The sequence below is a fragment of the Diceros bicornis genome, chromosome 10 (assembly GCF_020826845.1).
Source record: "Diceros bicornis minor isolate mBicDic1 chromosome 10, mDicBic1.mat.cur, whole genome shotgun sequence".
Taxonomy (NCBI): domain Eukaryota; kingdom Metazoa; phylum Chordata; class Mammalia; order Perissodactyla; family Rhinocerotidae; genus Diceros; species Diceros bicornis.
In genome coordinates, this window is record NC_080749.1 from 25,492,531 (window position 1) to 25,506,879 (window position 14,349).

General features: G+C 32.4%; 1 protein-coding gene across 1 annotated transcript in view; it reads right to left on the reverse strand.

The window, feature by feature from the left end:
* LRP1B (LDL receptor related protein 1B) overlaps positions 1-14,349 on the reverse strand; it is a 1,024,768-nt gene that overhangs the window by 241,835 nt on the left and 768,584 nt on the right. The window contains exons 50-53 of the mRNA XM_058548897.1: positions 11,917-12,039; positions 8,360-8,500; positions 7,037-7,224; positions 985-1,168 (exon numbers count right to left, since the gene is read on the reverse strand). Of these exons, the coding sequence (XP_058404880.1) occupies positions 985-1,168; positions 7,037-7,224; positions 8,360-8,500; positions 11,917-12,039 (636 nt within the window). The remainder of the gene's footprint in view (positions 1-984; positions 1,169-7,036; positions 7,225-8,359; positions 8,501-11,916; positions 12,040-14,349) is intronic.

Below are 14,349 nucleotides of genomic sequence, written 5' to 3' on the forward strand. Positions count from 1 at the left end.
AAGCAGGTAGGCTGGCAAACAAAACACTGAGCTCCAAATAATACACAAATTGATTCAAGGATGAATATTCCAAGAATAAGTAAAAGTGGAATAAAAAATTGAAAGAAGTTACATTTTTCTCCATAATGTGCAAAGTTTTAACCAGTTAAAAAAATTAATTTTCTAATTCCTGTCCCTGGTATTTAGATGAGAAAACATCTAAAGTTTTAAATGTTGTCACCAACATACATATATATGAGAAACAGGCAATGCCATTTAATTCGTGATACTCAAAAACAAGATAAGGAAGATAGAGACATCTTATGCACCATTTTTTTTTTTTTTGCCCATTTTAACAGTCACTATAATATATTGCTTTGTATCATTTTAATATGTGTGATTTTCTCCTCTAATGAATTATAATACTTTTTAAGTTATGGACCACGTTTTGTTGAATTTTTTAATCTACAGAGTCAAAAAAAACTACTTAGAATGAACAGAAGTTTAATACTATTTGCTGAATCACTGAAAGAATTCAGATAGTTTTCCATAGCTGATTTATTGTTGTTGTTGTCACCATTATTACTGTTATTATTGACCTGTTGTTTTCCTTGGCATGCAAATATGAGTGTGTGTGGTGTAGGAGAGAAGGAAAAATTATTACAACACTGTCACAATAAGCTCTTTAATAGTCTTGGCCAAATCCGCTCCTAAGAACCTGTGATTCAGCAGGAAGCGGTGCTCGAGCTAGTTCTTATTTGTGAGCACTCTCAAAATCTAGAAAACACTTACTAATTCACAAGGCCATAATGCAATATTATTACAAACAGCAGTTTGTGGACAGCACAGAAAATCGGAGTGACAGATTCCCATAGCAGGTAAGTAGGGAAGAATTTTAATCTCACAGAAACAGCAAGGAGGAGTAAATTCAATAAGAATGGCTATAAAATGCAGGATCCATAGGTGTAACTGAGGTTACATCAGTGGACAAGTTCAATTCAATACCTGAGAGTGATTTGCAGCCATTTGGGTTACCAGGTTGTATTTCATACCCATCTGTACAGAGGCACTTGTAGGTCCCATACGTATTGATGCATTGCTGGCTACACGGAAAGCCCGAAGAGCATTCATCAATGTCTACACATGTTTTACCATCATCCTTCAGCTGGAATCCAGGCCAGCATTTGCACTAGAGAATGAAAAACAAGCATATTCAATTCATATCATTGTCACTATCTTTTCTATTGGATACCTCTTTAGCATGTTTTAAGCAAGAAAATAATTTAAGAATAGATAACGGCAAGTCTTCTTGTCCTCCAGAAATTAACCTTTATTAACAATTACATATATTAATAGGTAAAGCTAAAGTTAAAAAAGGATTCTCCCAAATATCATCTTTTGATCATCTGAAGTTGGCAAGATTACAAATGTCAACTAACATCACCAAAACCATGCGGCTAGTGAATGGCAAAGAAAACATAACTGAACAGTCGACTTCTTTTGTTCTTTTTCTATTGCATTATACTATCTTTTTGGAAGATTTTAAGAATTAACCCTTATGTGGAGCTTTGAAGGTCACTAACATTGTCACATATATTATTTCATTAGAGCCTTACAGAAATCTATGATACAGGTATTACCATCCTTAGTTAACTGACGAGAAACCTAGTGGCACAAAGATGAAGTTGCCTAGAAAAAGCCAGTAGGAGAGCTGAGGCTGTCTGTGATTTTTAACACACAGTCAGCCTCAATTAATATTTGTCGACTGGATCTGATTCCACGACCTGACATGTTGATGCTATCTGGAGAAATAATAATATTAACACAGTTTCCCCACCATAATAAAATCAATTTGTATCATCAAATCTTTTCTTCAGCATCTCTGTCATTTTCTATATGGCCTTCTGATTATGATACGCAATAGTTACTAACTGGCATGTCATTCATGAGTACAATGTCATGTCATATATGTCTTTGCCTTTCTGAAAATAGTGAGGTGCTGTGATTGGTCACTGTCTTTCAGTTCCATATTCAGGCCCTATCAAGTAGCATATGAAAATTATAATTATACAAAATGAACCTATAATTGGCCAGTTGATTATGATCATATTAACCTTTACCAAGACTATTTAGCGGTCTTTGAATAAAGGAACCTGTGAGTATTGAGTAGCACAATGACTTAAGAAAGAACTCTAAGTTGTTAAGAGTAACTAGTATTCAAGAGTTATTCATAGTAAACATTTCATATTCTAGATAATTTATTTGAGGGTAAAAGTGATGGCAGAGCTTTGTAACTATTGGGGAAAATATTAGAGGGACATACGTATATATTATTAAATAGTCAGCAAACAATTAATTAAGGGGTAGGATTTTTTTAAGTACAAAAGGCGTTCATTACTTAAGGGGAAGCAACATCAACTTCACTTGAAAGTGCTCAAAAGATAAATAAATACCTTTTTCTAAGTCCTTCTACAAGGAATAAATCCCTTTAAGATCTTAGAACTTTCATCTTTAACAATTTACACCAATATTTTTCTAATAATCCTCAGCAATTATGAGGTTTTTTTTCCTAAATCTCTAAAACCCACTACCAAGCCAGCAAATCAAAGCAAAAGCCACAGCTTGATTTCCCAAACTCTGCTCATCTTATCGTAGTCTATGACCATGTTTCTTTCCTTGAGAACATTCATCCTGCTACTTGATTTAGGAACTCAGGGGAATTGGTGCTTTGCTATAGCAAAGAAAATGAGATGCTTAATGTTACTGAAGTGTACACTTAAAAATGGTTAAAATGGTAAATTTTATGTCATGTATATTTCACCACAATTTTTAAAAACAATTTTTTAAAAAGTGAGAAACTGACCGGAAATAAGAAAGCATCACTGAAAAGGACTGGAAATTACATCACGTGATCAAGAAGCCACAAGACTCATAGGCAGACACAGAGCAGTGTTGAATTCAAGGGGCACTTTCGGACAAGTGAAAGGAAATTTTATAGAATGTGTTGAATTCCTCTCAAAGAGTATTACAAAAAGAAATAGTGTCCCAATTTTAATGGGATTTTTGAAAATCCCTTTGGCTGTTGTTAGGCTTATAGAACTACTACTGCATCAAATAGCTTGGACAAAAACACATTTATGGAAAATTAATTTCTTGAAAGTAAAATTGATGAAAGTACTGAATGAAATATACATTTCTATGAACTAATGAAATTGAGATGTTTAAAATTTACAAGTTTTTAAAAATTGTTTATTGAAAGAGAAGATTTTTTAAAAGATAATTTCCTCCTCAATCCGTTAACCTTGTTTTAACAAAAATAATTTTGCTCCCAAATAATCAAAAGGCATCTGTGAGAAATTCTACTAGCCTAACTTTCATAATTTGAATGAAAGAAAATACTGTATGATCTCACTCATAAATAGAAGATAAAAAAAACAAACAATCACATAGAGACAGAGATTGGATTGGTGGTTACCAGAGGGTAAGGGGGCAGGGAGGGGTGCGAAACGGGCGATTAGACACGTGTGTGGTGATGGATTGTAACTAGTCTTTGGGTGGTGAATATGATGTAACCTACACAGAAATTGAAATATAATGATATACACCTAAAATTTATATTATATAAACCAATGTTACTACAATAAAAAAAATAAACAAATAATAAAGTCTGAATGCCAACGCATAAGACCTTTATGTATGCTCACAAGCCGCCAAACAGAGATGTTCAAAGGTTCTAAATTCTAAGAAAGAAAATATTACAAAATAAAGGGAAAAGGGCTCAGAAAAAAAAAAGAATCTTTTTCCCCTCAAAGATGAAAGATGAGATTCAACTATATTTAATAGAAAATCACAGTTTAAAATTTTCTTATCTTCATTTAAAAAGAAAGACAATTTTTATGAAAGTGAGATTTGTATATATATATATATACACAATGTCATCTTAATTTTCCTCATCATCAAGAACTATTTCAAAGTTTCCTGATTTATATTAATTTTTATATAGGATAATATAGCTACCAGAAATAAATATAGCTACCCAAACTTTTCCTATTACTTTCAGGAAAATTTCCTTGTAGTATTTTAAGTGATATTTGACAAATACTGATTATTTTATTTCTAACATGTACATTAAAAGTTACTTCTCTCCCAGAAGTGAATTTATTTTTACATGGTAAATTATCCTTCCCAACAAAATAAGATTCTTGCTTTAGTAAATGTTATTACTCCCTTTTTAACAGTTTAAATATATTGTATTTGTTTTACAGCAAACTTGCAAATTGTTCACAGTCCATAGGTCTAAATTTTACTTTTGTAAGCAATTTTCATTTTATTGCAGAATTTGGAGGAGGATTTCTTGTCATGTTCTACTGATACTGTAATGAGAAATAGGTCACTGGATAGTTCTCCCCATTCACTAGAAAAGAGAAAACCATCAGCTGAAGTATTTTCCCAAAGTAAATAAGCATTATGTTGTACATAAGGCTTTTTACTCAATTTCCTATCAATAAATTATCATAAATATAACTATATATGTGTGCATGTGTATATATAAATATGTGTGTGTGTATATATATATAATCGCAATACAATATGTAAAATATTTGCTTTGAACCTTTGCTTAAATCTCTTATTTATGATGCTAGCCTCAACTCCTTGAATTTTCATACTGGTTTTGTTTCCCCTAAAATATGTTTTATTTTATTCATTAGTTTTGACATGTGTACATATTCAGGAACATTCTTCACAGCAATTCTGTCAGATATCATGTATATAGACTTTTTGAATGATTAAATATACTGTCTATTTTAACTAGCGTTCTCACTTTATTCTACGCCCCTTCAGAGAAGTCGAAGTGAAATACTAATATTTTAAAGGTATCAATAAACAAATATTTGTGTGAGGAATCTTACAAAGTAATTAAAGTAGTATGATTTAACATGATTTTCTGAGTGATGTCTATTTCTACCAAAAGTAGTTTTCCAAAAATGTATTTATGGGCACTAAGCACTTCTTGTATACAGGCATGTTAAAAATATTAAACCTTATTTTTAATGTTATGGCAAAAGGTGACCGTTCGACATTCTACAATTTTCAGATTTTACCACAAGGTTGTTATGACACATTTTAAATACACACAGGATGAACACAAATAGATCTACTTTGAAATTTAAATTTTAGATAGATATAGATATATATTCTATGATATATATATTCTATAGATATATAGACTATAGAATATATATTATATAGATAGAACTAGAGAATTATTTATTGCTATGACTTAAAATTTTAACTAGTTATGTGTAATAATTCTACATTCCTTGATTTTTCAGGAAATACTTCTATATTAATTGTAAATAAGTCGTTAATAATATTTTTTCTGCTTCATTGGGTTTCAAAATATTTACTACCAAAATTAATTAATTGATACATACTCATTTCATTAAGAGCATCTTGGCTCATTTGTCTTATTTCCTTTTATCTATAACATAGTGTTTGTGAGTGAGTACAGGCGTGCTTTAAGTCTATAAGTTTAACCAATTGTTCTTAATACCATACTGGGTCTAAAACCTTTTTTATAAATGTAGCTTTCTTGGTATTTCATTTTTTATCTCTATTTTCACACAAGGAAAAATGACTATTATAGTTTAGGTTATATCTATATACAATAAAATCTTGATCGACCTAATTAAATTAATCATAATACTATAAATTCAGACATTGAAAAATGGCAAAGTTATTGTTTGGCTGAATTTACCATTAGATAGAACTGGCTTGTCATAGAACATCAAGGTTGGCAGGGAAAATGGCCCAACATCTTTGCAATACACAAATTTTTTCTCTAGCATCTTTTAAAGAAAGACATTTAGCCATAGCTGAAACACTTGTAGTCATGAGAAATGAGGCAGCTCACTCCAATGTAGAGAGTTCTAATCTTAGAACAGTCTTCCTTATATTGAAGAGAATCTGCTTCCCAACTCCTAATTCCAACCTTTGAAACAACTCAAAGCAGGTTGTGCTCTCTGTTCTAGTACTTCATATATTTGAATACAGCTAACAAGCAATCTTAGCTCCAGGCAAAATGTCTTCCAAAGGTGTACGTTCCGCACCACCTATGCTTCTGGATGTACAAATTTGTATACACTACCATTTGTCAAGGTTCCTCTTAAAGTGCCATGGCCATAAATGTGCACAATATCCCAGGTGTATTCTGATCAGTGCAAAACTCAGAAGAACAAAAATCTAACCTCTGTAATGGTCCTAGCTGTCATTAGACTGCCTCTGTGTTTTGCAGGAGCCATATTCTATTGCTGATTCATACAGAGCTATAACTCAGTTAAAAACATTAATTTTCAAATGAATTGCACTTCCTAAGATTTTCCACAATTACATAATCAATTTGAACCTAATGTACAACTTTAATTCCAAAATTTTGTTCGTTTGCATCCTCCATTGCAACATACTGAAACACAGATGTTTTCAAAAGCTGTTTCTGTCAATCAGTTTTGTCAGTGAATCACCCTCTTCAGGAAAGTGGTACTAACAAAAAGCAGTTAGGATATTAGGCATGATTTAATTTTAGTGTACCTGCATTCAGTCCTAATATTTCACGTGTTCTGGTTTTTTCTTTCTGTTTATATGAAAAAAATTGTATTCTCCAATGTTGTAGTAAATAAATGATTAATTCACTTCACTTCGAAGATGTACGGGAGGGAGAATGAGGGAAGAAAGGGGAACTTAAGAGTTGTATACATATTTATACAGCTATTAACATAACAGTATCTCCCTAAAGACTGGTCTTTCCTTGCTTATTTTTTTCTTCATTTTCAGCATATGCTAAAAAACATTTTGACTTTTTTTTGTGTCTTCCTGATTATATTTTCACAATTTTTATACCACACTATTATTATGGTTTGCTTATATAGACACTCTCTATTTAAATAGTTTTACATAAGATTGTTAGTAGTTAAGTTTTACAGCTATATTAGATTAAATAGTTTTGATTATCTCAAATTCTAACGTATCATATGATTTGCTATTTTTGATTAGTACCTACCTTGTAATTGACCGGAAGGTCCTGACAATCTTGAGAACATCCACTGACTTTCTTACTCAAACATTCATTTATATGGCAGTTTCTCTCATCTGAGCCATCGCCACAGTCATCCTTACTGTCACAAAGACTTCCACTGGGAATGCACCTGCCATTTTTGCACATAAAAAATGAACTGTTGCATGACTGTTCTGGAAAAAGAAAATAAAACAAATGGAACATAAAGGGCATGCCGTTGTTTTATACTGCAATTGTTGAAAACATTCACAAATATGATAACGTATCTGTCAAAAATTATAGTAAATATATGTACATATAAAATGCTTCATATTCAGTGTAATACTTTATACACAAAATACAGAAAGTCAAGGGCAAACTGTGCTTCCACGTTCAACACTTATTGCAAATCTTGCTTCACTATGAAAATTAACAATCAAAATAAGCATCTGTAGTAAAATTAAAGGAGTATCTCTGTCTTCATCTGTATGGTGAAGAATGAGTTTGAAAGTGTAATGATAGTTTGACCTTTCCCTCAAGCCATAGGTCTCTGAGAAATTATATGTCACTAAAAATTAAGAATCTTGAATAGGTAGATATTCCTAAATTCTTTTTCTTCCTGGAAACATAACATTGACATTTTTAAGTCAAGGCATAAAAAGGACATTTGTGGTGAATAATAGTTGTTCCAAATAGAGCTATGGAAAGGAGTTCAGGTTTTGCAGCTACTCATAACCTGATGAACATTACTCAGTACCATACATGATAAAATAAAGTCTATTAACATGTAAACCATGTGAGGAAAAAAGTAATTGGGTTTATTCTAATTCTAAAATATATGATTATGTATTCACTTTGGAATAGTCAAGTGATAGATAGACTAAGTTTGGCTATATATTTATTTCTGTTCAAATGATACTCAATTTATTTCATTTTGCCTAAGTGTGAATAATACAGACTTTCTCTCAGTAAAACTCAATTTCTTTTATGTTTGTATTTCCAAATGGGTCCATTCATGGAAATTATCTTCACATAAAATAATGTATTAAGAAAATAAGACTGTTTTTGGAGGGGGCAGGGTGATGGATTCATTAGGTTCATTGCCTCAAATATTCATATTTTTGGCACAGACTTAAATTTCTAAAACTAGCCCCAAAACATCGTTGATTACTAGGATCCTGCATAGTATCACTAGAAACATCTCATGCTTAATTATCTGCATTTCCTTTCATTGAATACCATACTAGACTGAAAATCAGAGTCATGGTTTTGCCATTTAAAAAAACCCACAAATTTTGGAATAAGCATGGTATTATATATTTTCTGTACCTGCACTTTTGCACTTCGGGTTTAAAGGTGCTTCATCAGAATGGTCAGGGCAGTCAAAGTCTCCATCACATTGCCATTGAGTATTCAAAAGACATCGTCCATCAGCACAACTAAATTCTTCTGCATTACATTGTCGGTATCCTGGAGACAAAGAAATAAACATTCTAATTCATATAACAAATAGTCACTACAACTTCCTCTCTTAAGGTACACCGTACCTAATTAGCTATGTGGGTTACCTGTCCCTCCTAAGGGAAATGTTTCTCATTTCTTTCTGCAATAGTGGTCATACTTGCAAGAGATATTTGTGGTTGGGAAGTAGGATTAAGGCCCAGAAAATAAAGTTGGAAATGAGGCACTCTCATTGTTTCTAGATGAGGAAACAAGAATGCAACACTCGAGTATAACATCTCTGTTCAGCAATTATCTATGTCCTAAAGATTTCCCTTAGAATGAAAAACAAAATGAAAGCTATTAGACATTTTTTTCAAGACTAAGCTTGGTTAGGTATAGTCCTAGAACATATGGATGAACTGATTCTGACGTATGATGATAATTTTCAGAAGCTGCAATGCAATGTTTATGTTTGGGAAGCAGCATTCAAAATGTAAAGAAGTTGTGAAAATGAGAAAAATTAAAAGTCAATTTATAGAGTAATAAGCACAAAAACTATTGTAATTCCCCTATATACTGATTCTTAGAGGCATTAAAATGCTTTATTCAAATCACATTATCAATCCATCAATTGTTAATGTTCATATCTATGCCTGTTTGTAAGTAAAACTCATTTGATTCTGAATATTGTGAGGTTTTAGATTAGATTTTTTTCCTAAGTTTGTTAATAATAAAAACTGTGATTTCTGTTAGAGACTTTCTGGTAAATCTGGGCAAATATTCTACTTTTGAAGAGAGTGAGTAAGATTTTTATGGTTAAAAAAATAAACAAAATTCCAATAGAAAAAAAATGATCCGATAAAGATGATTTAATTGAGATGTTTATTATATTGAATGGCAAAACTAGATAGTTCTAAAATACCCCGTTTCCTTAGTATTTCTTTCCTCCCTTTCCTTCTTCACGAGCTCCTCTTTCTCAGTAAATACATACATCCAGTCTCTCCCAACCCAATAACAATAAAAATCCATCAACATACTTCTCTTAACAACACATTTCTCTTCTTCCCTATACTGAACAATCTTCCTTTCCCTTACTTAGCTCCAGTTCATCTTTGATTCATTAACATCTCATTTCTGTAACAGCTACCTTCTGAAATTCCTCATTGAGATAAAATGCCAAGTGACAAATGTCAAATTCAAAGGTGTCTCAGACTCCTACTTTACTTTCCTGCAGCATTTGATATTGTGGACCACACCACCTTGGAAATAGTTTCCTGGCTTAATAGTCATAATCCACTCTCCTGGCTTCTTCCTATCGTCGCTTTTGCTGTTCCCTTTTTTCCCTCTTTCTGTATGAAGTCCTCTCCTGTTCCACCACAAAACGTTGCAGGTGAAGCCATACCTTCAATCTTCAGTCTATTGTTGTTCCTTTTTCCTTTCTACAGTGTTGGATGTTCTCATTTTTTGTCATAGTTTGAATATCACCTTAACGCTGATGGCCCCCAAATTAATATTATTTGTCCTGAGCATACTTCTAGTTTCTAGAACTAAATTTTCAAACACTCACTATATAGCTTCATGTGATTGTCTGATTAACATTTCATATTCAAAATCTCCAACATGAATTCTTTGCTACATCTCTCTTCTCTTGCACCAGCAAAATTGGCCCTTAACCTCCTGTGTTCCAAAGCTCCTAACAGCAACACCATCCACCAAGTCACGCAAGCTAGCAATTCTCCTTTATCCTCCATATCTGATTGTAAGTGAATTCTGATGATTCTGTATTTTCCATTCCACCATTTCTACCCTGGTTCAGAACACATCTTTAGCCATCAGAACTATTGCAATAACCTCCTAACTAGTTTATTTTCCCCTAATGGCTCCCCTCCCCATGGCAATATTTCATCCATTTTGCTGAAAAAGATGGTTTTAAAACATAAATTTGACTTGACATTCCTCTGTATCAAATATGGTTGCTGGCCACTGAGAGACAAAAGGATAAACACAAATTCTTTAACATTCAATTTCAGACTTTTTAAAATCTAGCTTAATTTAACTTTCTAACTTCAATTTACCTCATAAAAGACTAATTGCTGTTTCTCAACCACATCAATCTGCAAGTCTTTGTAAACATATATAGATTTTACTATGTGTCCAGAACTGCTCTAAGCACTTGAAATATTACCACACTTAATTCTCTTAAGAATCTTAAGAGTTAAGCAATGTTATTATATGTCTTTTACTTATAAGAAAATTCAGGCACAGGGAAGTGAAGTATCTTTTCCAAGGTCACACAGCCAGTAAGTGGCAGAACCAGGATTTGCACCCAGGCCATCTGGCTCCAGGGTCCATGCTCTTAACCACCACGTCACACTCTGTAGCATCTAGACATGATTTCCTTTGACTAACCTTCCTTGCTTCTATTCTTTAGTGCCTCAAGAAGTATTTTCTCAGCTCTGATTCCATGTATTGTGATTCTTATTCCCATCTGACAATGTGTGTTATTATTCTATATTGTATTTCTGATTTTCTTGTTTGTCTGTAATGTCTTCTAGTGGGACCTCTGTCTCATTCATCTCCATATCAACCAAATATAATGTCTAGCAGAGGGAAGATATTCCATCACATGTAAATCGACTTCAGATTTACATCTTGAGTTATGATGTAGCTTTTAAAATATCACATTGAATCCATGACTTCATGGTGAAATGATCATAAAAAACTGATATCCACTGATTTCAAAGAGATTTATATCAAAGACCAAGGCTACAGACACTGTGTGGGGAGGACAAAGGAGAACACTAAATCTACTGCCTTTCATGGTATATGTGGTTTTCAAGGCTTTTTATTTTATATTTATTCATGAATACATTTAAATATTTTACTAAAATACTAAATTCACATAAGATTTCAACTTCAACTTGGAATTTTTAATATGCTGATTTTTGTTACAAATGTTATATATGTTTGTCTATACATTATATATATGATGGTTTGATAAATATATATGTAATGAAAAGATAAGTTCCATGATAATATTAAATTTTAATGAATAAATGCACGTATAAAAAGAGAAGGCAAAAGGAAAATGTTAAGTATCCAATTATTCTGATGATTGTGAATTGTATTCTTTTTTCTCAAATATTTGATTTGACTATAAGATTAAACTAGTAAGACACAAGACATTTTTATAAACATTTTACAGTGGAGTTCCTGATAATACACTACAGGTAGGCATGGTTTCCAAATAAATGTGTAACTATGCTAGAGCTGAAAGAGGTTACATGCAGTGTGTCTGTATATTACTGAATTTACATGTCTTCAGTTACATTAAGAAATGTGTTTCTTTGTTTTTGTTGTTTATTTACATATTCCTTGAGTCACTTTAAAAGACTATTAATCAGCCTAAGAATATCCTCCATGAAAAGTTTAGATATACCTACCACATTGCAGGGACTCATCAGAGCCATCTCCACAGTCGTCATCATGATCACAAACAAATTGCTTGGGAATGCATGCTTTATTACGGCACATGAAAGCATTTTCATCACATGTATTGTTGGGAGCTAAGAAAGACATCACAAAAAATAAAGTTAGATGAGCTCCTGTTTTATCTTCCCCACCTTAGAAGTCTGAGAAATGTATGCTGTTATACTCAATAATTCATAGTTATTTAGAAAAAGAAAACTTTGCTCAATATTCAATATATTATATAAATTAATAATAAATATGAATATATATATTAATATATTTGAATATATGAATATACATATAATTCAAAGCTTTAGTATTAATACATTCCACAATTCGAGAGTGACCCTGAAATTTCAGGACATTTAGCAATTTGTAAGTTTGCTGGAGGATGAATTCAAAGGTTCATATGTGATAAAAAATCACTCAACTGTAATAATGTTGCTGGTTTTTCTGTCCTCATGCCTGTAGTAATGCTAGTAAAGTGACAAAAAACCTTGCTTCTTTGTGAAAAATGGACCTGAAAAGACCACCAAGTGCTAATGTTCATGATGGAGATGAAAAGAAAATCAAAAGGGCTGAGAAAGTTATCGTTTTTAAGGAAAATAAAACTTTTGGGTGACTTCAAGAGTGGAGTGTAGAAATAGGTTAAGATCTATAGTGTGATGAGCCCAACCATAGGTACCACATCAAATCAGGAATATTGATCCATGAAATGGAATATGGATCCTTTTGAAATACTGATCCATGAAAGTAATGCTCTAGCAAGGATCCTAACCAGTGGGAAAACGGTTGATCAAAATGTGCAATAAAACCTCAGTAAAAAGTTCAAAAGATGGTAATATGTGTAAAGGAAATAAACTTTAATACTATATGCATAAAGTCATAGAGGTTTGAAGGGATCATTTAAGTATCCTTAATTACCTTTTCTTACATTTAAAAGATAAATGCTATGATAGGACTTAAGGTTTGGGATATTTGGAATGTCAAGAATCTGCTGTACAATGGATGCTAACTAAACATATTGTGGTAATCAGTTTGCAATATATACATATATCAAATCATTATGTTGTACACCTAAAGCTAATGCAATGCTATATGTCAATTATATCTCAACTTTTTAAAAAGTAAAAAAAAAAGAATCTGCTATATGCCATTTATAGTATTCTAGTGCACTGGGAAAAGGGAGGCTTTGCAAAAATTCGCTCTGCCACTTTTATTTGTATCCTGAGGAAGCTATTTACCTTCTTGGTGCATCTGTTTCTTTAACTGTTTAATGAGAATAATAAAATCTATCTGATAAATTTCTTGTAAGAACTAAATAAGGTATATGAAGCAGATCAGCTCATTTTAGGTACTCAATAAATTCCGAGGTGCTCTTTAAATTCCTATCTATGTAACAATTGTTTTTGGCAGATCCCCAAAAACACTGCACTGAGATATTGTGGGAATTCAACAATGTAAATAAAAGCACCTACCAAAATAATTGATGTATAATGAGCACTTGAAAAAATTTAGATGGCTTCCAATCTCTTCCCTCCACGTCTTAATAGGCACTTTCCTCTACTTAGAATACCTCTCTCTTTCTTCTCTTTGTCCTTCACAACTCAGATAATGTTACTTTTGCTTAAAATCCTTCCATGAGATTTCTAGGCTTTTTTATATATTTCTTTATGATGACCTAGTATCTTTTCTATATATCACTCTGACACTGAATGTATTATAATTATTCTCCTAACATGCTTATCAGCTCCCTACCCCCAGACTGCCCCAGACTCCATGAAGAAAGGAAATCTGTGCTTTCAACTCGGTAATGGTCGAAACAGAGACATGAACAGGTAAAACAAAAATGATTCTTTGAATTTAATTAAGTATAATTTATTTTCAACAAATTTATTTTCAAAAATGATATAGGCGCCACATAGGAGCAGCATTCAAAACTGCCCGTTGTAATCAAAGTAAAACAGTTACTAATAACTCCTCTAACCTTGAACCGTGTGACAGCTTATATAACTGAACTGAATTACACTAATTCTAACACATGAATTATGCTTTAAAACACTGAGCAACAGAGGCTTATTTGGCATTAACGCTTTCAAGTCACTTGAGTACAATTTGTTGTATTTTAGCATAATTTACTTAATAGCACCCATGTGGTCCAAAAGTGTTAATATGCCTCCCGGAGTGTTAACTTGCTACAATAGCAACAGTATACTGGGACCATCTGGATCCCTGAATTGATGCAGAATATTTTATTATGTAGCCCTCAGTGCCCCCATTGACCTTTACAGACATATATCAGTTTCAAGATCAAAGTAAATTATTCTAGAATAGCATGAGTCCTGTGCACATAGGCCTGCCTCAAAGTTTTCTTTTTCCTTCTCTGTTTTAGCTATCCCCCATGT